The 26,188-nt window shown below is 38.3% G+C and overlaps 1 protein-coding gene across 3 annotated transcripts in view; it reads right to left on the reverse strand.

Moving 5' to 3' along the window:
• Positions 1-26,188, reverse strand: part of MAN1A1 (mannosidase alpha class 1A member 1) — a 151,768-nt gene that overhangs the window by 59,710 nt on the left and 65,870 nt on the right. For all 3 annotated transcript variants that reach the window (XM_037391545.1, XM_037391547.1, XM_037391546.1), the window contains exon 5: positions 4,559-4,653. In XM_037391545.1, coding sequence (XP_037247442.1) covers positions 4,559-4,653 — 95 coding nt within the window. The remainder of the gene's footprint in view (positions 1-4,558; positions 4,654-26,188) is intronic.

The raw sequence follows: 26,188 nt of genomic DNA on the forward strand, positions 1-26,188 counted from the left end.
CTCCTTTAAATGTCCACAACCTCAAACACTGCCAGCACTCTGAAATACCAGACTGTATGCCCCAGAAGAAAACACCACCTGTGCATCTGTCACCCTGGCAGACACTGTAGCATTTTAGTGTAAAATCCCTCTCCAAAGCTGCCAGGCTGGTGGGGGAGAGCCATCCCGCTTGGTACTGCTGTCACGGAACAGGAACTTTAGTTGGTGGTAAAACTTAAAGCATTCAAAATAAATAATAATAATAACAATAATAACAATAATAACAATAACAATAATAACAATAATAATAAAGACAGGTATATTTTTCCTGGTTACTTTCTTTTTTTCAAGTAATGTGAAGGAAAAAAAGATTGGTTTTGAAGCTGTGCTGTGGGTGTACCTTCTTGTTCTGAATCCATTCAGTGGCTCTGTGGGCTCAGTAGATCCAAGAAACTTTTGTTCAAACACTGAGGCCTGGAAAGGCCTGTGGCATAACTTAAATATTCTGTACAAAATGTAGCAATTTAAAAAAGAGTAATAATTCTTAAAAGAACTCAGAAGAGGACCTTGCTTTAAAATCATTCTGACAACATCCCAATAGAATAAATACTCCAGCTTTGTCACTTCCATCCTCAGCTACCTACAAATGAGTAACTGCTTTGTGGAAACAATTTAGCAAGGCTTCTGCTATCTCACTTCATAAAATATGCAATATAGAATTCAACTAAGGTCCATTGTTAATGTACAACCAATGTTAAAGTGTAAAAGGCAAAGAATCCTGAGCTGACATCAGGCACAGCAAACGTTTTACATTTATGTTGAGTAAAACTTACTACCCCCTGTGGTTTGCTTTTAATACAAATTAAACAAACTGATTTCAAACTCATCCTTCTTGACTTCTCTTCAGCTTTCCTGCCCTGACCCACTCCACCCATACCTCACAGCTTTTCCTGCTATACAGAACTTTCCATGATCCCTATATCCACAAATGCTTACACTATTTACTATTTTGTCACTAAGCCAGTAGAACAGGCACAGTTCCCCCTTAGCCACAACACTTGCAAACAGGCTGGACGTCCAAAAAACCCATTTCCAGTTTCTCCTGCTTCCAGAAATAAAAATATTATTTACTCCAGTTGAAAACTTGTTCATTAAGGTAAGGCCTAACTGTTTTTCAAAGTTTCAGGTGTACTTAAAGGTTATATGATACATTGATTCTTCATAAAAAGCCAGGCACCTTACTACCTAGCAATATTTTTACATCGTAGCACACACGGGATAATAAATAACCTTAAAAAAACTTATTCAACTGGTCAATGCATAGACAGCAAACATTTTATAGGAAAAATATTCTTTCATATAAGAACGCTTCTGGGTTGCTTACTAGAAAGCAGTAATGTGGTCTTACTGGAACTAATAGTGACTAAAAAAACCATACAGGTCTGCTTTCAGGAGGGGAAAAATTGACCTAAAGAGGCAATTTCCATCCAAAAGAGAAAAAATACTGTACAGGATCTTAGACCCAGAAATTTATTCCTGACTTACCCAACAGCCTAACAATAATCTGGGTTCTTCTGTGAATTTCACAGCTGAGCATCATTGCATACATAGAAGCCCCATACAGCTTCATTTTAATAGTTACAGAGGTAAAAATAGGTACATTAAAAGGATTACTTGATCATGTGAACATGATGCAAGCCGGATATTTGTTAAGCTTACTTAACTCGCTACGAGAGTTATAATTTCAGGGGGGTTTTTTATTTCTATAAAACTGAGAGGCACATTACAGAAATGCACAAGAAATCCAATTGCTCAGTGATAAATTACTTGAAGTTTTTAGAAAGGGAAATAAAATTTTAGCATGAAGAAGCCAGATTGTCATGGCTCACTGAGAAGAAAAGGATCATGAACTAGCAGTATTTTAAGAAGCTGTTATAGTTGGTGTTTTAGAAGTACTGAAGACAAAATAGCTTAACAAAGGATTTGAGTGATGGAGGAAAATAATTAAAAAAATAAAAGCAGCTTTGCCAGCTTGGGCTCCTTAACCCCAAAAGACAACTCAAACCTATTTGTCAAGCCACCACCACTTTATACACATTCTCCCCCTGCAGCCTCTCTTTGTACCAGTGTTTTCAGCCAGAATAGTCAACAAGTGATACACAACACTGGTTACTCAAATAAGCGAGTGAGCCATAAAAGGCACTTCAGCTTTGGCAGTATAAGAAGAATGAAAAACAGATGCTGAAGATGAACTGAAGATACAGAACAGTATCAAGAACATCAAAATATGGAAATGCAACTGAAACATTTAGAAACAAAGAAAAGGAAATCCCAGCACAAACTACCAATCTAACTACTTAAAATGTACTTCAGAGACAAAAGGAAATTTTATAAACAATCACACTTAAGAATTGGCTAATAATTTTAGCTGAAGAATAGTACAGTGAACTTCTTAACATATTTGATTATTAGGGCTCCACAGTGTTCCATGGTCATTAAGCTGTGAGGAAAGAATCAGCATGAAGAAAAACAGTGGAAAAGAGAAAGAGTACAAGAGTTCAGGAGTATGCCTTCAGTGTATCTAAGGACACACTCAGACAAAAGCACATATATACGTTTACACACAGACACACAAGGAGAGAGCAAGTCTGGCTATGACGATACAGGGTGCGCAGAGAAAAACTATTTTGTGAAGAACATTTGCATAGTGAAACAAATATCCAGGTCATCTGTTAATCCAAAAATAGTATTGAAAAATAACCAATGACACCCACAATCTATTGTGAGTGTTCTCCAATTTAAAGCATAAATCAAAACAAAATCAAATAAGTACTAATCAGAAATGAGGCATATTATATCTGTAATATATGCAGGCTTCAGTGGCTTAGCATTTCCTAAGCCTGGATGACAGCGTATTTGTTTACACACAGTATTATGAAAGTCATATATTGAAGGTCAAATCTAGACAGATGTGCAAGGATTCAGAATGAATAACCAAGAATCCAGCATTTAATGTAACTTTTTCTGCCATAGCAAAGGAACTTATCTTGGCAGACATTCTTTTCTACTTTCATGCCAGATAGGAAATGAATCCCTTTTGCATTACCACCTTGCAGTGCTTGTGGCTGACACATGTAGTGCACCACAGCAGTGTGAGCAGCTAGGAACAAAACCATAAAGACCTACCACAGAATTTGACCTATCTGCAAACACCATTGATATATTTAGTAGATAAGCAGGGATTTAGATAAGGGCTACATATAAGACAATTTTTTAGACTAAACACCTTAAACATGTTTACATATACTCTGTAGAAAAAGGTACTGACTTTTGTGTTGCAATTACAAACCTATGCCAACATTTAGCTGTTATGCTATTGAACTCGTGCAGAACTCATTAAAGTCTGTTGAGAAGAAATCATTAGCACGCATGTAAGTCAAAGTCCAAGGATCATCACCAGGCAGCAGTTAATCAGCCCCTTCAAAGATGAGAAAGTTCAGGAGCCACTCCCTCCCTCCTGCTCCTGCACACAGACCTGCTCTTTGCCTCCCACCTTGCTTCTGTTTGAAAGGAAGGCAGAAGATAAGCCTGTCTGAACTGACATACCAGGGGTTTCTGTAGGACTGGCTCTGAGAAGTTTACTGAGAACCCTGAAGCAAACACAGCAAACCAAGCAAACATGCCAGCGTACATCCCACTACGGGGAAAAAGCATACCCATAAATACAGATCAGGCAGAGAACAGTGGAAGATGCTGACTGTCAAAGAGGGAATCGTGAAAAAAACCACAAGACAACACCACCACATGCACATGTGAAATTCTTCTTGATTTGCTTTCTTGTGACAGATGGTGCTGGGGTTTATTCACAGTACGAAGAAAGCTGATGTGTCCTTATGAATACACAAACATACCCCACAGATGTAACTTTCAATATTCTTCCCCAGGCTGTGCAAGGAAAACGTTTTCTTTACCAGCACAGTGTCACTGCTAGCAGTCCTGAGATGGACCAGGAGCGGCTGACATCTGTCTGGAGTCAGACACTGGAGGCCAGAGGAACTGCAGAAGAGCGTGCACCTCCTACAGCAAACATATACCTTCAAACCACAACTGGCCAAGGCAGAGTTACTCCCTGGGAGATAAGTCACTTGTAGCAGGTATTACTCTTGCTTCTCAATACGAAGGACATGCTGATACTACATTTGAGATCAGGGAAAAAACGGAGTACAAAGTGGCTGGAAACCTTATCTTTTCAGAGTAGCACATGACCCTTTGCTTTTACCCTACCTGTAACAACACTAAAAGCAATGAAGGACTTCAGGAAAAGTGATGAGCAACATACTAACTGATAAAAAAGCAGTCAGTTCTGAGAGGAATAAATGTCTTTCTATACGCATTCCTGTGCATGTAACATATAGCTACTTAAATTTCCCAATTTAAACTGTAGAACCAAGGATGTTGTGTCAATTTTTACCTAGCTGGAATGGCATAAACTCTGCAGCAATTGTAACGGTTCTGTGGTGAAGATGGTTTCAGCAGAACTTTTTAATATGCTTTAGTTACCAAAAAGCAGTTGTTTTACCTTTTGATATTAAGCAGTGCCCAAGGTATGCCAGTGGGAGTATTGAAAGCAGGCAGCAATTTCTCTCCAAGCTCCACTGCCTTTTTTCGGAAAACCTGGAAGTAAAGAAGAAACAAAGGGTTGGAAAATGGATTGTTGCTCCCACTGAATTAATTTAGATAATACTATTACTAAGCGTACAGTACCAGTCATCTCAGCACGATGAGGCATCCCTGCTTTTTTACAGTCAAAAGAATGAGAGCAGCACAACCTGCTTTCCATTGCACACAGCAACAGCAGAACTCACACAGAAGGATCACACAGCAATGTTGCCAGACAACCTGCATCTGGCATCCCCAGAATCAAACCGAGGCCATCAGTGCGACACCTCCTCCCAGAGTGGCAGGCACACAGCCACAGAAATGTTGCCTTTGCTCTGCATGGGGTTTATTTGCAGTGGCTCAGCACGCTGCAGGAACTAGGGCTGGATCACCAGGTACCTGCCGTACTATGAACGTGCTGCACGGGCAATCTGCGGCAAAACCACCTCCCCTTACCTCCACTCCCCTCCTCAAAAAAAAAAAATAAATCTGCAGTACAGTCTTTATGGACTCAGCTGGCTTATGCCCAGGTGGTACCAATGCCATGATTGATTAAAAAAATGGAATATATCTGTGTAGGTAACTGAAGACTTAACTGATCTTTAGTATCTGAAGAGTTTCAGGTTTCATGTTAAAAACAAGAAGTGGAAAGACCCCAAATGTTTAACATATGCCCACAGGAGTGACAAGCAATTTAACACCAGGAACTTTTAACGTCCAAAGTAATAGTTACAAAGCTAGAACAAAGAGGAATTTGCTGTCCTTCAACTGCAAGCTAAGCTCAGGTTACATTAACCTGACTTTTTGAGCACCAAGTGCTCTAGTAAGACAGTTTTTAATTAGAAGCAATATTGTTCCAACTTAAATATAGAAACCTATTTAGTGATTTCAATATGTGGATGTTCAAGGCCTATTTGCTTGGAATTACACTGGGATCCTGCGCAACAATGAAAGGGATTATCCCAGGTGTAGAGGCCAAAATAGCAAAGTCACCTTCATTGTTCTCTTTCTAATAATGCCTCCCTTCAATTCATTTTTCTCCCTCAGACATATTTATGATGAATTTTTATTTATTGAAGTATTAGAAATCAATGTACACCTAATGCACCTTATCATGTAGTACAGTACAGCAAATTTTCAGAGAAGGAAAAACAATGCATATACACTCACGTGAAAACATAAAGACATTTGCTGGTCAAAAGAAAGTAATGAAGAAATTTATTTTGACACCAATAAAATACAGTTTATAAAATCCCACTTTCTACAAGCCACTTTGAGAAAAGTTTTTTATTATTGAAAAATATATGATCAGGAGAGAATATAGAACTCCAGGATAATCATGTCACCATAAAGAGGCTCCAGGCTACCCCACAGTGTCTTCATATGACACGGATCTCAAGATTTCTGTGACAAGACTCAAAGATTTAGAATTACAGTACAAGACATTTTGAGTGAGGTTAAGTAATTTGAAGCCAAATTATGGCTGGAGTCAGAAAACTTTTTCAAGTGGATGGCATGTGAGTGCTGGGAGAAACTTGAAGCAAGGCAGCACAGAAAACAATTTGCTTGGAAATCCCTTCATAATCCATGTTATTTCTGACTCCTTGGTTTACCAGGTGTGTGGGATTCTGCTGAGAATTAAGTTATGGATTTGTGATCTTCATCCAGCACATAATTCAGTCTCCCCAAGGGTTAAAACCTTGAGGGACACTCAGAAACAGTTGACGCTAAATGTAATTATCTATAGGCAGATTTCCTTGAGAGGAGCAAGCGACAGTAACCCACCAGGAGCACACAAGCTTTCCCCTTGTTACACTACGCAGCCACATTTTTTTACCTTCGGTCTGTTGAACCCAAACCTATGCTTTGCTCTTCCAGCACAAGAGAAGCCCCCTCAGCCTTTCACAACATATGCTGCAATCAACTCATCAGCTTACCTTAGCACCTCTGTCCTGAAACACTGGAAGTATTAACAGGAGAGTGGTTACAATGACCCTCCCAAGCAACGGGCACATAAGGACCCTGAATTTCTGTAGAAGCATCTGCTATGCAGTGTAAAACCCTATTTTTTGCCATATGTAAAGCTGGTAGATATTTTATTTTTTGGAATGTGGTTAAAGGTGCCATCTGTACTCTTTCTAGATGTGTTTTTAAGGGCAAGAGGAAATCTCCCTTTGAAAAGGCACATACTTATTTAACCACAGCAGTGGCAGCAAGGCTCAGTAACTGCTGTACTTTACAGGCTATATTAATCCTTCATCATTAAAAAGATTACATGCAAGCTCAGAAAGAGGTCTGTTACAATAATTGCTTCTGGACAAAAATATAACATTTTAGTATCTTAATTAAAGATTTGATGTACAGCAATAACGCTTTACTTTCAAATATTTCTACCAAGTCTCACATTTTTTCAATTCTATTGCATTTCTTTTATAAATTAACAACCCAATTTCTTTCAAAATAAAATTGCCTACCTCATAGAAATGTCAAAAATAATAGTTATCAAAAAATAAACACATCTGACATGAAGCAGTAAGGAAATACTGTTCCACATACGGATATGCAAGGAAATTGTAATTCACTCCTGATAAGCACAGCGCTCTGAACACCGACATTAAAACATACAGTGAAGCCAGGCATTCTAACTTCTTTCTTGTCCAAAATGCACTCTTCCAATGTGGTAAACAATTTTCCTAGTAGGCAACTAGGAAAAGAGAACTACAAAATTATTTTTAAACCATCTTACAACTTTGGAACAAGTCTTGAGGTGAAGATGCACTTCTTGTTTACATGAAAATTTCAACAGGTTATTACTAATGCATGTTAGTGATTTTCTTTCCTCTTCCAAAGTTTAAAAAAAAAAAAAAAAAAAGTAATCTATGGACATTACCCAGTTTTCTCTAGGGCTAATTTAATGTGGCTGAACAGCTGACTGCTAAATCACTATTAGGTAGAACAGTATAAACAAGAATGACAAGAATACTACAATACAGTGAATGAACGCAATAAATAGCAACTTCATGCAGCAAAATTATGCTCTTTCAGCAAGGGTAAAGGGGTGAAGATTACTAAAGGAACCACTTCGTTTTTCAATTTGCAGCTTTAACAGTTAAAAATAATAATAGGAAAAGCGAGTGTTATAATTATGGCACACTGTCCACAATGCTCACTGCATTTTTCTTTTGCAGAAACTTCTAATACTGGACAAGAAATAATTGCACAAGGTAAGATTTTTTTTTTTCCCCCAGATAATGTAAGTAAATGAACAACAGAAATCTGTACTTAATGTCTCTACCGTTTACATGAAATTCAACTTTTTGCCAAGTCCTAATCTCTCCCCACTATCACCCAGTACAGCCATTTTTTGATAAGCAAAAAGTATGACAGCCATTATGGAGATGCACAGAGTAAAGGCAGAAGTGAGAGAGCACAGAAATGAGAGACATTATATACAATAAAGGAAAAGACCTGTAGCAAAACTTCCCATCCCGGTGGTCACCTTGAGAGGCTTGAGGACTTTTCTTGGCCTCTCCTGATGGATGCTCAGCCAGCAGTAATGCAGGCTTACTTACCTGAACTACTGCAGCTGGATCAGACCTGGCAGAAGCTGTCACAGCCCCACACCTGCACCCACCCTTCACCCCACACTTAGTGCTCTTACCTACAAGTCTAAAAAACACTCCCAAGACATCCATGACTTGTTCCAGTGCTCTATCCTATCTAGACTGCAAGCTTTTTTAAGGAAGAGGGACTGCAGAGTTATTTACATGACGTACCAGCTGTCCTTTCATCAGGTGGTGTGATAAGTCACACTGTTATCAATCCCTTCTTTTAAATTGAAGATTCAGAGGAAAGTACTATTGATGCCTTTAAAAAACAACCAAACCACTAGAAACTGCACTGACATTTAACTCGGCTAGATACTACACTACAACAAAGAAAATCATTCCAAGTGAAGCACTGTGATTTAGGAAGAAAATGATAATTGAAACCAATCAGAAATGATCTGTGATGTAACTCCGTGGAGTTAGGTGGGATATTAAACGCTTTCTCAAGCATTTCTCTCTAACCTACTTTTTGCCAGAAGATAGATTTTGGATGTGAGATAATCCTTTTGAAACTCAAAAGTATTATTAACCTTTTTTAAATTTTTATGTAAGGTCTCTTAACAAACTTGTGTGATCTTGATTCTCACCATGTGAAGGTCCTGTGTAAGGACTCCCCTATGGAATAAGTACGCAGACTCCTTCACACTCTGCAGTTCTACTCAAAATTAGCACTAAAGAAAATTAAATACTTACTATAGTCATATAATAATTATATAGAAGGTAGAATTACTAGTTTCTATTGAGATCTTGGTTTATATTAGTAGGCTGTAAATTGTTAATTACAATAAACTCAATGCTCAGTAAAGCAGCACCTTTGTCATCCTTCAAGTTACCAATCTCAAGTGCCTTACAAAGTCAGCCCAAACCATCACTATTATTCCAGCAAGTCTTTGAACAACATTTGAGTAAGCAGTAATACATAAACAAGAAATCTACCTCGCTGCTGCGTATACTTGGCTTTCCTGTTACTGTCTGTTCATTCCACAGTTAACACACATGCACCAAGCCAGAGAGCAAAATGTTACTTTCTTACTCCATTAGATGCTCTCAATTATTTTTTAAGTACATATAAATACTTCTGGTCTTCATAGGAGAGAACAAACTAACCCAGGAACTCCCCTGCCACACCACCTCTGCACAAGCTGCTAGGAGGTATGCTTTTGCACAACACTGTACCTGTGCACATCGTGATCCCCATGCCAAAAGTTATCCATTCCCTCAGGAACTATAATCTGCATGTTTCATTCTAGTAGGACTGCCAGCATTATTACCGAAAAAGGGAAGGAAAGTAACCACATTTACATATACAGAACTTCCATCAGCAGCTTTCCTAATAAAAGTTTCCTTATTTGTCTCAAATGTGACCTTAATTCAGTGAGGCATTCTGCTTAGAAAAGCAGTTTGGGTATGGGTTTTTTTTTTTCGGTTCTGCTTACTTTGTGCCACTGATGCAAATGCAGAGGTTTTGAACAGAGAAAAAAAAATGGATGAAAAAGAATTTGTGAATTTAATGAACCAAGTTTTCCAAATACCCACTTAATTTAAAGCAGTTACTTTTGTTCTCTACACAACCTTGTGGCATCCAGGTACCAACTGTGGCTTCTGATTTTATTTTCTTTTTAAATGGCTTTAAAGAACAAGTCTTTTTCTTTTAAAAGAGATTGTTAAAAGAGGTGATACATCCAGAACTCTGTTTTACAAGACCAAATCCCACAATCAATCAGATTTTGCAGACTCTTGTGCCCATTATCAAATCTTATTAGGAAGAACAGCGTTCCCACAGGGAAATGAGGATCTGCCTGCAAAGATGCAACGACAGGGGTAAGACCAGAGCTGTCATCTGGTGAGCAGTGGCTTTCATTATAGTGCAAGAATGTTATCTCCTCTGGATAAACAAAAATGTTTCCTCTGGCTGGAATGACAAACCCCTTTGAAAATGTTAGATTATCCCATCATACATTTAATTGCTGTTCCTAACCAGGAAAAAAAATACAGGAAACAAAGAAATATATTAGAATTCTGTATGAGGCATATCTAATTTAAAAAGAGCATAACATGGTACAATATCATAAATTAAAGAACGGTCAGAACTCTGCCTGAAAAGGTCCTCCATACAAGGGAAACCAGAAGTTAGATTTTAATACCAAAGGAAACAATCCTATTTTTTTTTTTTTTCAATTGACAAAGACATTTTCTCCACATTTCTAATTCTGTCAAATTAAGCATTTTTCATCTTTGTATTATGTTTACAAATAGAAACTGACAAACCACTAAGTAAGATTTATTGCTTTCTTTTCTGTACCTGACTGCCTTTCCCAGTAGGGTAAGGAACGGGTATTTCAGTGCAAAAGCAGGAAACCAGAGCAGAAAAATTAACAGGGACAGGCCACTTTGCTGCTCTTCAGAACACTGAATAGAAATCCTTTCAGTGTAACAAATGCTGATAGGTTTAAAGTGATCTGCTAACAGAAGAGAACTCTCTTAGAAGAATGTGTTCCAATACCTTCTTTCTTGAAAGACAATCCAGAATTTTTGCTACATTTGCATTTGGTTTATTTTTAAATGAAAGATTAGAAATGCTACAAAAAATTGTGGCGCTCCATGAGACATACCAGAATACTCAAAATAGCTTAAGCTGAATTCTTCCACTATCTTCAATACCAAGTGCTGCCACACTTAAGTGGCCTATTATTTGAAACCATTTCTTATAATATATTTCCAGTGTTTATGACACCTGGATAAGTTACCCAGCTGCTGGCATTAATTCAGAAGCAATTACTGCTTTTACAATTACTGTCACCTTGACACTAGCAGGTGGTTTTGAGTTTAATTTCATTCAGTCCTCAATTACTCCTGGCTGAGCCCAGTCAGTTATGAATTATCTGCGCTACAAGGTGAGGAGACAGTTGACATTTCTAGAAACAAGCACTGTAATGAGTCATATCAGTGTGGTAACTAGTACCAATGGAAGGCACCCAATGGACTTCATCTAGGATCTTCGCAGCTGTAGTAGTGTTTATTGTACACCCAGAGCCTGAAGTGCCGAGAACTTGTTTTGAGCATTTTTCCCCAGGAAACAGACTGGGTCCAAGACCAACTTGCCAGCTCTGGGCCAGCCCTGGTCCTGCCAGACCTGAGCAGAGCACACGTGAAATGCCACGTCAGTGCATGAGCCTACCTCCAGCCCAGGGCTGCACGCAGCCTCATGTCATCCTACCAGGATACAGAACAGGACAGTGCCTTAAAAACAAGCAGCTCAGCTTGAGGCTACGCCTACAGTGGTCAAAGACAAGCCAGAGCCAATCAGCATGACTGCATACACCGACACCAGAGCCAGCATCATGCTCTTCAGCACTGAGTTTTGGGAAGGCTTTCTGGTTTACAAGTGTAGCATCAGACCCAAAGCACCTTTGCCCATCTGTACTACTTTGCTCAGAGCTAATAAGCTCCTCTCAGTCCCCACGACTGGAGGGTCACTGATGGCTGAGTGGAGCAGGCCTGGTTCACCTGGGGTTGTACCAACCTGGAGCTCTGAAGCTTGGCTGGATGTGGCAAGTTTCCCTCCAGAGGCAAAGGGGCACCTCTGCACTGAACACCCTACAGCATCCCACACCGCCTGTGCTGCCCGAGCCAAACCCACCAACACTGTCCAGTCAGCCTGGACAGTGAAAACCTGACCATGAGCTGGAAATTTCAAGTGGCACCAATTCTGTAAAAGCACCATGAAGGAAACAAAGCATGTTTTAGCTCCTTTACAAAGCATGGTTTGTCACACCTTCACATGAGGATATTCACCAGACAGAGCAGAATTTTATTGAGAATTTAAACAAGTCCCTCCCTCCCTGGAGATTAGCAAAATGCAACTGGTTGGGTTTCTAATCCCATCGGGATGCCGGCAGAGGCAGCACAAGTTAAACTGTTACACAGAACAGTGCAGGGGTATCTTGGGGTTAGATGTCAGAATCCCAGGATAAGGACTAAACCGGAAAAAAACTTAGTTTGGGAAATAATCTCAGACGCTCCCCTCTCATAAAAGTTCTCAAAGAAGCACTGGTTTTCATGTAAATCTCTCCCTCACACATATAAACAACATCGCAGCTGTATGAAGCAGGAGGAATGTCTCATTTTAAAATAATGACAGTCTGCAGCCGTTCCCACAATCTTGCTCAGCGTCTACTGTCATACAGTGCTGGGCTGGAACATGTTAAAATACAAATGGTTTTCAGTGGAGAGAGCCTGGAAAATATAGATCCTGTAGCAAAAGGGGACTTTCCATCCCCATCTAAGGCTGAAACCACCACAGGGTTGTATTTATACTGAGATCTTCAGCACAGCAATCCAAAGCTTTGACACATCTGTGAGAGCAGCAGGCATCAGAGCGCTCAAACCTTGCAAAAGCTTTTGGCACCCAAGATGACACGGCAATTCAGGGAGGTGCTTTTGACAACTGTGATTGTAGAAGTATGCAAATAACTTTACTGGAGAGATTCAGGCAACTTGTGGTATCTAAGAGCAACAACTCACTCTCACCTGCAGACTGCTAAAGCAGTATTTGTCTTTTTCACAACCTGAGGAAATAACAAACATGGGTAAGCTTTTAGATTTCTACTGGTCTTTCCAGAATACTCCAGTATGCTGGTCACCAGCTCATAGAAGCAAATCCACTTTAAAAGAAAAATAAAAATTAAAACCGTCTTCTTGTATTCCATCAGCCTTTTTTGTTATGGCTTCACTGACAGCAAGAAAATTAATTTTCTTTTCTAGCTGATTATTGTACCAGAGAAGTCACATAGTACCATGAAGAGTCACCCTCTGTAGAAAAGACTGTAGAGAACTTAATCAAATGGAAGTAACTGGATTAGTGAGAGATTTCCAGATTTAATCCAAATGTATGTAGCAACAAGCAATCCCACCCCCCCACCCCCAGTTAGTGGCTAACACATGTAATTACTTCAGTTGTTTTTTAACTGAAGAATTTCTAAGTAGATATATTGTGTTTGAAATTCTTATTTCAGGAAGGCCAGTAATAAATGGTACAAACCAGCAGAAAGAAGGCAATGCATAAAACAAAGAAATATTAATATACAGTAACTTATACACAACTGACTTGCACTTTAAAATTGGAATGAAGGAAGGAATTGCTAAACAACTGCAGAATTAAAACTCATGAAGGAAGAGTTTGTTCCAGTTATATTTAGTTATTTCCTTTTGTGCTACTCATGTGTGTTTAAGATTGCTTACACAGACATAAACTCCAGGAACTATTTAACAGGAAGAAAACTTTCAGACCACAAGAGAAAAAGTAACTGCTAATTTATCTACTAATGTCAAGAAAGCATTAATTTTTTTTAAAGCTTATGTATACTTGCACAATTAAAAGCTTAGCTACAACCCATTAGTACTTGGAAAGCTCATGAACTGACTGTTTAATAATATCTCTGTTGTGATAATTCAAGAAAAGGTGGTGATGAATGTAGTAAACAAACTTTAATGATTGCCTGTAATAAAAGGAATTTGTTAGGTATAAACGCCTTTGAGAATTCCTTACCCCAAGCTCAGGGCAGCCTTAATTTTTCAAGAGGTGCGATACACAGCATGCACAATGAGGAATGCGTTGGATTTGCTGCATATGTGCAGATCAACTGCACACTGGCAGCTGGCTCCTGAGGCCCAAACCACAGGTAACAAGACTCCGCCTACAAAAGATGCGCTTAAATCTTAAGATTCTGAAATCCCACAACTCCCAAATAAATAAATTATGAAACAGCTCAGTGTCAGTAAATCAGTGTCAAAGATTTGGGATGCTACTCTTATATCCTGTCAGCAACAGAAAGCCTGGAATCCCAGGTCTCCAGTCAAATAAAGCATGTGTTTCTAGCAAGGGCAGATGGTAAGCTAGCAGGCATTAAAACTGTCAGCAGCGCATGACAGAGGACTGAGCCCACACCTAAGCACTGGTGGAAGTTCTAAATCTGTTTTTACCAAATACCCACATAACTGTAACAGGATATTAACCCACTATATACATATTAACATTATAGTCTGTCCTGCTTTGAACAGGCAGCACTGTAAGGGGCACTATACAACTGCACAACTGAAGAATGAACAGACACTACCACTAAAAAACTCCTTACTGAGACTCTTCCATCCCCAACAAAACAAACCCTCCTCAAACCTGCAGAAGTCCGATATTCAAATGCTTGGATGCTGGTGACAGACACTGTCAGCCCTAGAAGCAGCTTGCAGACTAACACCCGGCAAGGATGTCAAGAGCACAAAATATGTCATGTATTTAGCACTCAGGTCTTCTACAGTTATGGAAGATAATAACTGTATTTGAAAATATATTGGATGTAAGTAAAGACGAAAGGAATTAAAAATGTGGCGTATACAACGAAAACTCATTATATTGTGAAGCGATACAGAAAACATCTGGATGTCATCTTAGAGGTTTTGTGTTTTTCCTGATTAAGGAAACAGCTGCCTTAGTAAAATTACTCATATCCACCAGTAATGAAGAGTATCTTTTAGCACAATTCCTCTGTTAAGCCACAAGCATCTGCTTCCTAATTTTCTTTTTATTTAATCTTGTGTACCCAGCCCAACTGCTGTAACAACAAATTTAAATAGCTGCCTCATTTATGTCTTGCAAGCTATCATATCTAAACAAAGAACAGCACTTTGCATATGAAACTCTCCTTTCAAGCAGGTGACCGTTGAGAGGTGATTTGCAACACCATCTGTGTGAAAGCAGGGGGTGGGGTGGAGGAGCCTAATAAACTTCGCATGGTGAATCAATAATTACATCCTTAATGTAGCATAAAGTGCTAAGAGAAGATTAATTCCTGGCCTTGTAAATTCAACTCTATCTTTTAATTCTAATACCATTAAGCGACTCAGAGTGAAGCCTTCACTCTAAAGCATGCTCCTAGACCATGGTGGCAAGCACAGAAAAGGCTAAAATCACTCTGCATATGTAAAGGATATTCTATTTATATTTATATATATTTAATATATGTAATTTCTGACATTAATAGCAATGGAGAGCTGTTTGTTTCATCCAGTGTTACATGATACTTGTAAATTTTCTCCTGGTCTTAATGGAAATAATTTTAAATGATACTTAACAAATATATAATAATGTGAACAGGATACCAAGTATGCCTACATTCATTATTATTCTTCTCCATTTTTTCCTAACTTCATTTATTCACTTTAATATCTTACTCCAACATTATCCAACAGAATAATAGCTTAATGAAATGACTCTCAACAGTTAGAATCAAAAGGATCCTTGGACAAAAGGGCCCAAGGCCTAGGATCTCCCGTATTCTGCCATCTTCCTTGAACCGCCCACTAGCAAATGGGTACCTGGTCAGCTTGCCAAGCCAACGGAAAAAAAACACCTACTCTGTCTTTTTGCCCAGGTCCCACTCAAAAGGGTCATCTTCCTGAATCATCACAGTCTCCATCTGACACTATCACAAGTATCTTAAGTCAGGTATTTATATCACTCAGACGCTAGTCCTCAAATGGTTAAAATTTATACTGACAATATCCTCAAACCAAGTAGCACAGAACAGCTCTTCTTCAGCCAGCCTGGGGTTTGTTCCTTCTGGAGAGAGTTACTCCTACTGCTGCTGAGCAATTGTCACGGGTCTGCAGTGGTAGTGCCGTGGCCCTAAGAAAGGAACGTTTTCCTTTTCACTGCTGTTTCCATGCAAAGTGCTCCAGATAGCCAAGGGGCTGTGTTTTCATGAAACTGTGAGTGAAAGTTCACAGTATTACAGAATGGTTTAGGTTGGAAGGGACCTGTGGAGACGCCTCTGAAGGTCTAACCCCCTGCTCAACAGGACCACCTAGAGCCAACTGCCCAAGACCATGTCCAGACAGCTTTTGAATATCTCCAAGGATGAAGACTCAACAATCTTTCTGGGCAACCTGTGCAGTGCTTGGTCACCTTCATAATAAAAACGTGTTTCCTGATGTTCAGAGGGAATCTCTGCTGAAAGGTATATATAATTGTTATACACATATTATGACACAGTATTAGGGCATGTACAGGGCAGTGTCACAGTATATTTCTAAGTGACTTCTGTCCAAGGTATAGCTTCAGTAGACACTGAACAAACTATTTATCAACGAGAATCTCCTCTTGAAAGGTTTGCTTTGGAAAGAAGGAAACAGTAAACTAATAATAGTAACAGCCAATAACTAATGAACTACATGCAACACAGGTGACAAAAGGACTAGGACAAGGAACAAAGCAGGATGAGAATCCAAACTGACAAGTTTGAAAGCCGAAGTTTTAAGAACAAGTCATGAGGTTGGGCTTTACACAGTCTTCATTAAACACAAAAAGCTTAAGGAGCCTCATTTGCATTAAATTTTACTCTAATGTCCTTTACCAGAGAGCCTCTGTTCATCTTCACACATGGGCAATTCCACTGACCATTAATTTGATATGTTCATGGATACAGGAAGAATAAATTTTAAACTACTCTTTTACCGTGTTTTTCCTACTCTTTAAACATATATCAAATATAATGAGTATCCACTGAAAATTAATGTTGTATATTAAGGCTGTCTCACGTTTAAACAGTGAAGCATTTCTTTTAATCCTTATACCAAGACTGAAGCTGACACAGGAATTTCCAGGTTTTGTGATCTCAGATACCAGATACATCATAAATTTCATAAAAAGTAAAATGATCACAAGTACAAAGACAATACCAACCGTCACTCTGTAAGATTTACAGCGTGGATCACTTAGGATCAAGCCATTTGATCATAGAACTCATCGATCTTTACCACCCGCAGCTACAGATTACTTCTGTTTCCTTTTATATATATGGAAAAGGAACCAAGAGTTTTATCTGTTCCAGCCCTATGTTTCAGTGGTTTATCAGATTACATGTTGATTAACTGTCACAACCACTAACATCGTAGAAACTACTTTCATTTGTTTTGGTAAATTCCATTAAAAACACTGGGATCCAGAAGGTGCCATTTGGGTAAATTCAGCTTGGATGTGCGAACAGCTTAGCTTGACTCCATGACAGGTGAGTTTTGTAACACTAGCAGTTGCACTAATGATACATGCCTAAGAAGTTATTTTTCAGGGGAGAGGAACATGTTAAAAATTAACATACTCTGCAGGTTCCTTCCTCCAAAGGACTTCTGACACACCATCTAGCTGGCTTTTTATGTAAGTAACATAACAAGAAAAAACTTCCTTTGTATAGCAGGAAGGGAAGGGAAGATGATGGTTACTTAACTCAGTGCTTGCTTTCTTATTGTTGAGATTTCTCTGAAAGACAATAGTCACTGAATTGTCTGATGAGTAACAGGCACATCCAAAGGAAGCCTAAACATTTGTGTATTTCCCTTAAATTAAATATAAGAAATGTCAACTCTCCAGTGCGGGTTTTTTTTTTGGTTTGTTTTTGTTGTTTTTTTTTTTTATAATGTAAGCCCAATAGGAGGTTTCAGGAGAGAACTATGATTTTAAAAGCTGCTTTTATGTTGTAAGTTAAATCATCAGGCAGACTAATTCAATTCCTTTCTGTTTACTGTAAGACTATTTCTCTTACTGGACAAGCCATAAAACTAAAGTGACTAAAACGCAAGGTGGCAAGCAGACATTTCCAATTCTTAAGTCAGAAATAAGCGCTCTGACTGAAAAGCAGTGCTGCCAGCAAGTCATAAATTTATGAGCAACTCAGCTGCTTCTCTGAATTCCCTGCAGTTAAAACTTTTTTACACTTACACCTCAAAATCATTCCTGCAATTAAACAGCCGTAACTTGTTCTCTCAAAAGATTAACATTATTTTTTAATGCAGTATATATTTGAAGGAAATAACGGTTAGAAGTATTCACAAATATTTCAAGTACACGTACTAACATAGGTATCATTAGATTGCTTTCCATCCCCCCACCTGAAGGAAGAGGAAAGAAAAAAAAAAAAAAAAAAAAGACATGACACTTATGTAAACTCTCTCTGTTTTTACCCAGACTCATGACATGACTTTAGTGTTCTATTTTACTCTTTGACTGAACACTTCACATAGCCATTCCTAGAGACAGTACTTTGCAGGTTTCACTAAATTATTTTTTTTATATTTGATGGCATAAGAATTAAAACATTAGGACATCTTAACTGAAATTATATGCTGGAAATAGATATATATAAAGAAAAAGAAATCTTGAAAGTATGATTTAGAAAAGGGGCATCTTAGCACCAGCTACACTCAACTCTCTGTCAAGAAAAAAATTGGTTGAGTAAGGAGTTCTTTCTATCTCAGTAAGTCTTTACTTTTGGCCTTAGGTCAGTTAATAACCATATTAATTTAACACACAACCTTCAAGCAAATCAGAAAGGCTGATGGCTTTAACATTGGGAGTAAGTCCGCCCAGACAGGCTGAGTACCATCGCCATAGCCTCCTGCAGCCGTGTGGCAATGTTTGCCCAGAGCATCTCAGCAGTTATTGATCTTGCCTGGAATCAGGCAGATTATTTGTTCTTCCCTCTAGAATATAAAAGGAAACAAAAGCAACTCTGGAGAGAAAAAACTGAGTGCAGACTGAATGATGTTTGTAAGAGATACCCTACAAGCAGCAAATGATGATGAGAAGGTTTGAGTTACTCACTGGTTTTGCATGACAAAAGGAAAAAGACTGAAATTGACTTTATATGATGAATAGTGTTTTTAAAGAACAAGTTGGGGAAAATAGCATCCTTTAAGAAATGGCATTGTGAGCTGCTGACTTCGTTCCGCAGCTGTTGGTTTGAAGAAAACAAAAGAGTTTGCAAAGAAAAATGGAAGAGAATGAAGTTCACAGCATATCCTTTTCACATGATGATCCTGAGGATCTACTGGACTGTAAAATTATCTAGTCATGCTTGCAAAAATTAAGGACAACTTGCCCCCCAGGGGACAACATGACTTTAAAGCACTAACTGGACTGAACCAGCTTCCAAAAACAACTAGTGTAGTTATTTTGCTTAGCCTGCAAAAGCAGATGACTGCCTAAAGGCTGAAGAAAAGAAACAAACCAGACATATCAATTGCTTCAGATTAACTAGTTACAGAGCCTTTTTAGTAGTTTAATGTATCTGAATCATAAAAAACAACTGAACTGGCCCTTGACGCCTGAAAGAAGATTGCTTTTTGTTAATTGAAGGTTGACTCTACCCCAGTAACAATGCTGCTGAAGTGATCTTCGCTGTAGAGTTTTGTCAGTTTACATAAGATTGGGGTTTTTTGATGTTAAGCTTTTGCACCTTCATGTAGCTGAACGACAAGTCTCCCCTCATACTGTACCGTCCTAATTAGTTACTGTTTGAAGAACTTAGCAAGGTCAGGTGAGTTAAAGTAAGCAATCAAAGGTGTTGAGTGAAGAATATCAGAGCTGAACACATCAAACATATCCAAACAGTTCTTTGGAATATTTTACCATCTCCCAATCTCTCTTATACCTGATATTTTTACTAGAAAATTAAACAGTAAGATAGCTGACGAGCTAACACCTATGGGAATACAATGCTTGTTGACGTAAGACTTTGAATGTAAACAAGTGAGTCAAGAAACTGAATCTGTTGTTTAAATACACCTTAAAATATTTTTCCTTGAGGAAAGCAAGGAAGGTTTCTATGAAACACTGGCACTGAATACTACTCTTCTTTTTCACCTTTCAAATCTTAATAGGAGTGATTTTATTTGCCTGCTTCTCAGTCTTTGGCTTAAGAAAAGCTTGCAGTTTGCCCATTTCTGTGCACTTAGCCCTATGCAAAATAAGCCCTTATATTAATTGATTTGAGGAAAACAAAGATTTGTCTTTCAAATACTTCATGACAGCTCCGTTCAGGGGCAATCACCTGCCAAAACCCCACATTCCCCTTGGCATCTGTTGTGCTGCCAGTGGCACAGGATTTTTCATGTGAACATCTTTTCTAAATTCCTTCTCAATCATTTGCACACAGGGTGCAAATACAGCCTGCATATGGCAGAGGCAAGCTTTTGGTATGGGAGAGTCAAGAACTGCACTCATTTAGAACCACAACATTCATCAACATTTATTCAACTGTTGCATTTTTACAAACAAATGGGAAATCCAAATTGCATGCGGATTCCTCCCATTTCTGAAAGACCTGGGAAAAAGCTCCCTCATTATCTTTCCTTTCAAATCTTACAGATTTACGGTGTTTGAAATACACAAACAATAGATCTTGACAAAAAAACCAAAACAAAACAAAAACAAAAAACCCCAACAAAACCCAACACAGGCCTATTAGTACTCTCCATAAATTGATTGCAAGAGTTCTCCCTAATTTAAAGCCAGTGAACCTTGTTTGTATCTGTTTCAGGTTTGATCTGCTAAGCAAGATGTATTGCTAAATCCAAAGGAGACTAAAAGAATATCTGTTTCTTCTGCAGCAAAGATGCCATTATCTGTAGCTATTGCTGGAGGCACGAAGGGCACACAAGAATAGCAATAATGTCTGCTTCTGATTTCAGGCATTCAATTTTCTCAATGATTTTCAGTTAGCTTGAAGCAGCAGGGCTTGCATGTGGCACAAAGTGGTGTTTTGTAACAAACCTCTAATCTGATCCTTCAAACAGCAAATTGGATAAGGAACTTTCCCAATTTCACCAAAGATTACTAGTCACTTGACTTGTATTTAAAATACTTAGAATTAATTAATGCTTACATATTCTTTAATAGAAGTAATACAGTTTTTGCAAAAGGATACAAAAGTATTCTTTGCTAAAGTCATATTTGGGAATCTGATAGAATGCCTTAGTAGTTTCTAACAGAATGAAAAACACAGGAATCTTCTACTGGATGGTTTATGATTTTATCTTTTTTAAGCTAATAAGGAGAGGACATTATGATCTACTTAACTCCCAACTTCATGAAAAATAATGTCTGGATCAGACTCAGTCTATGGAGACAAAGCACAAAATGGAATCTTATATAAACTGGCTATACATTGTGAAATATTTAAATGAAATAATAAAGAGTTACTCCATGCCCAGAGTAAAATGCAAATACATACTATTTCATCTGTACTTTTTTTTTTTTTTCGGGGGGGGGGGGGTGGTGACGGGGCAAAAAAGAAAAAAACACTATGATGATTCAATAACATTTATTACCTATTACCTAATTGCACTTTCCCAATACATCCACAGAGATAATATACTTTCCCAAATATTTTATATAGCCTAGAATTAAAGGAGGGTAAACTAATGCTGATATATTCCCACTGTCAGCACCGACTGAGATATTTTTATGTTGCTTTCATCTGCAGAAATAAGTCAAATTCTCAGCTGTAAAATTATATATAAGGATTATTCTTTACATAGTATATTTGCAACAATCTCAACACTGCTTGCAAATGGCTACACAGAACCTTGTATTTAACCATATGTTGCACATTTTCTATTAAATTTGCATAACAGGTCAATCCCCCCAACTCTTTGGACAATATGTTTTTACTTTCCTTTTACTCTTTATTATTGCAATCGCATTTGATGCTGCAATATGACAGAACTGAATACTGAGACAAACATCTTGTAAACTTCTTGCAGATGCCTGGTGACTCTGGACAGACTGTTAATAACATATAATTTTTTCTGTATAGTATATTAACTCACATGCAAAGAATCCTTCTTTTGGGTCTATCTAGAGCTGCTGCTCAAAAGGAAAGCAACCACACTAGTATTTTCTGGTAGATATGCCCTCTCCAACTCTTCTGTAGAACCACAATCAAATTAAATGGCAGGAGCTGGTTGAAAGCCAAATCCTCAGAACAAACAAACCAGCTCCCTCTCAGCTGCTTGAATTCTACTTAATAATATAGCTCATGAGCTCATGTCAAACACCAGCTGTTACAAACACAATCAGATATTACTTAGCTCTCATTACCATCCATTCTCCTTTCTAACTTTACCAGCTTCAGCATCAGACTACAGTAGTCTGGAGGTGAGCAGGGATTTTTGTTAAAATTAATGTAACGAGCAATAAAGCTCTTCAGTTTAGTTATTTCTGAAGCCAACACATGTATGCAAAAACACGTCAAATAGGTTTTCCATAGGACAAACCAACTTTTCTTGCTGTTTTGAAAAAACACCCCAAACAAACCAACTCCTTTCAGTTATGCAAAAGGGAAACCACTAAAAGTGAAGAATGTGGTTATGTACGTGTTGGAGTTCTAAACTCATGTTTCTCAGACCAAAATCAGGGCTCTGGCCCCTGGTTTCATAGTGGGCTTAGTTATGGCAGCTGCAGCAGGCTGTCACCATAGCTTCTCTGTCCCCCTGCTGCGGATATTCATGTGGCTGACATCTGAAAGAGAAACATGCCCATTGCTGAACTCCAGCAGACAGTAACTCATGAATTAATGTAAATTGCCACTATTTTCACTTTGCAGGTTAGTAGACTAGCCTGAGGGTCTTTATTATGAGACACAAAAATTGTTGGTGATGGCAGTTGATTGCATGCCCGGTGTACAGGCGGCAGAAGTTCCACAAGGCTTCATGTACTTAATGCTGAGTAAGAGTTCCCAGTCATGGTATGTATATGTGGTATCAGTAACTCCAAAGCAGAAAAGGAAAACAAAGATGCAAAATTTGAATTCAGTGCAAGACCGGAAATCAGCATCTCTCTTACCATTCTTTGAAGTTTCCTCAGAATTATGTGTGGGGCTAGCTTGAAAGGCAGAGTTGTACAGAGTAGCTGAGCAAGTAGCATCAGGAAAAAGGAGACAGAAGGACTAGGAATTAGGAAGTTTCTGGAGTATAGAGAACCTATTTAAAAGATGGGTATCATCAACAGCGACAGTGTAATTGCACTGCAAGAACTTAAAGAGACAGAAATAGAGGACTGAAGGGCAGTCTGCTTGCAACAGCAGAAGAACATTCTACATCAAAGAAAATTTTAGGAGTTAAGGTTATGTCCAGAATGTGAATCCATAGGGATTCTGTGGTACATTTTGACACAGCTAGCACAGGAAAAGAACACCGTTAGATCTATTAAACGTGGTGAAGAGACTGAAATACTAATGGAGATTACAGCCTGCAATTGTGGGAAACACAGGAGATTTTAAATCCTTCTCTGCCCCCAAGTAGGCTGTTCAATGCCACATCTGAGTGGATATAAACCATGCTTTTATACACTGTAATGACAGCTTCTTGCAGAAACTCAGGCTATAAAAGAAAAAGTAGTTCTTGACTTAGTTTGACATATTGCTGGCTAACAGGGGCCACATGCTCCAATTCAACATGCTGTTATAAACAAAAGGTTCACTCTAGTAATGTTTAAGTTTGGAAAGAGAATCAAGACCAGCTGAAATGAACTTAGAAAGGAGCAGCCAAATGGGTAAAATGCTTGGAGCTGACTTGGAGGATAAAAGATGAGGTTCAGAGTTACAAGATTCTTAAACCAAAAGGCTCAGATGACTTCTATCTTCTTTTGGTGTAACTGCAAAGAAGGTAATTAAAAGCAAGAGTATATTAAGTCCAATTAAGGAATACAGAAACTGATGATGCTTGACAAGTAAAATGAAAAACCATTAGGTCAAGCTAAAAGTAATTTTTGAAGAACAATTTTTTACAGTTAAAAAAAAAAGTTAACAAAAAAAGAGAAACATAAGGCCTGCTAGAGAGTCAGGAGGAAAAAATAAAAGATGTCTGTGTAAAAGAGCACAGTTCATGAAATGAAGCCATTGCAGAAAACCTGTATTTGCCCCAGTGTTCAGTCTTGAAGAGCCTAGGCAGATTACCATGCAAGGAGATTTTTAAAAGGACAAGCCTAATGCACTGTCCCAATATCAAAGCTGGACTAGATGACCTCCTGAGGTCCCTTCTAAGCTAGGTGACTCCAGGACTCTATGGAAATTAACAACAAAAAAAATCATAAATTGATAAAAATGAAACAAATCATCAAGGTACCAGAGCTCCAAAAGAACTGAAAGATAATACCACTGAAGTACTGATACATCACTTAAAGCGGCAGCAGATGGCTGGTAGGTGGCAAACAGGACCCAAATCTGAAAACAAGGGGGTAGAAAACTACAGGCAATTGCAGTCTTCTAGTTTCTATCAAACAGGGAATTCTACTGCCAGTCTATGAAGATGCTAAAGGAGGAGTTAAGTGGCATTCACACAGAAGTGATCAAGCTGATACAGTATGACTGGAGTTTCAAACAGCATTAGAAATCAAGCTTCCAAGAAATAAAAGGAAAAGACCTCTTGTTAATTAGCATCATTAGGTGAAAGGAAGCAGGAGATAAAACATGTGGTCAATTCTCACACTGGTGAGGCAAGATCCCCAAGGCACCTATACTGGAACTTACATTCCTGATTTGCAGAAATGAGCCAATACTTTTGTATAGGTGACAAACTTTGTCTCCCTACTACTCAAGATTGCTAAATGATTAATCGTATTTTTTGTATTTATGGAATTTAAATATTCTCTGTGAAGGCAGACCTCTACAAGAGAGGGAGAGCAAGATAAAACCAGCTACAGCTAAATTCTGGAGACTGTCTTAGCACTACATGAAGTCAGCAATGTTTTGTGGTTAGCCTGGCAAAGGCAGCTCTAGATCAATAGCATCTGCATCACTATTTCATGTCTGCTGCTCATTAATAAGACAGCACTACCATCACTGATGCATGGTTGTTTTAAGTGGGCAGTTATTAGGTCTGAAGTCAGACAGGAGGCCAAGATCATCAAATGAAGCTGAATAGTGGCACTGTAACTCCTAAAATGCAGATGTAAACTAGTTAGGTGATACATCAACACTTTTTTTACCCCACCTTTTTTACTTCTAATTAACAGTTGGTCAAAGAGTAATAGATGAAACTTAGAAAGCCCAACATTTATCATCATGAAGAACAGTTTTTTGTGGGTTTTTTATTCCTTTATCATGATCAGGATAAACTTGTGATCTTTTAAACAAGATATACTGCCAAAGTAAAAAAAAAAATAAAAAAAAACTATCACACTTCTGCTTCATACCATGGAAAGAAATGGCAACATGAACATCATTGCCAACTTTATTTTGTCTTCCTCCAGTGAAAATAACTATTTTTAGTCCTAGAAAAGAGAAGGTTTTATTATGCAGGAAGAACAGCTGCTGAATCAAAAATATTTTAACTCTGGGGGAAAAAAAAATATTACTCATCCCATTCAAAAACTGGAAAAGCTTCAAAGGAATGTGGGAACTTACCAGCTGGATCTGAAACTCACATGCTCCTTATTCACTTCAGAGCATTTTAGATTTACTTTTTTGCTACTCATACAAACAGCAATTATTTAAAGCTCCTTCTATTTCTGCCTATGCAATGTATTCCCTGACTGTGGAACGAGCCTTCAAGTAAAACAGTCCCCTTATTAAACAGCTTTAACAGTACCTATAAGAACCAGGCATCAGTAAATTAGAAGAGCTATCCAGAACAGTATTTAGACTTGTATATCCTCTACAAGCAGTGCCATATGCTTACCATGACTTTCATCACCAGTATCACAGTTAGCCCCAACAATGAAGATCATAGTGCTCAGAAATAGTGTTTCTCATCTCCATGAATTCCAAGAAAGTTCTTAGCTGCTGTTAGAGGATATAGCATTGTCCTCCTCTAGAAGTTAACAAATGATCTCCTTATATGACTACATTTGGGAGTGTATTTCAAGCAAGAGAAAAAAACCAATTACGTGGGTTTGCAGAACAGGGGATCTTATTGCATGCAATGCTCCTGAGCCTTGATGTACCAGAATCAGACTAGTAAGTACATCAAAGCAGTTGTAAACCAAACCTCTCCCTTACTGGACATCTTATGCCAGTACAAAACCAAAAAAAGGTTGCATACCAAATTGTTTAGAAAAGGAAGTGCATGTCTACTAATGACTTTGGGTTTAATTAAAACAAAATGATCAAGAA

Source organism: Falco rusticolus, chromosome 6, assembly GCF_015220075.1.
Source record: "Falco rusticolus isolate bFalRus1 chromosome 6, bFalRus1.pri, whole genome shotgun sequence".
Lineage (NCBI taxonomy): Eukaryota > Metazoa > Chordata > Aves > Falconiformes > Falconidae > Falco > Falco rusticolus.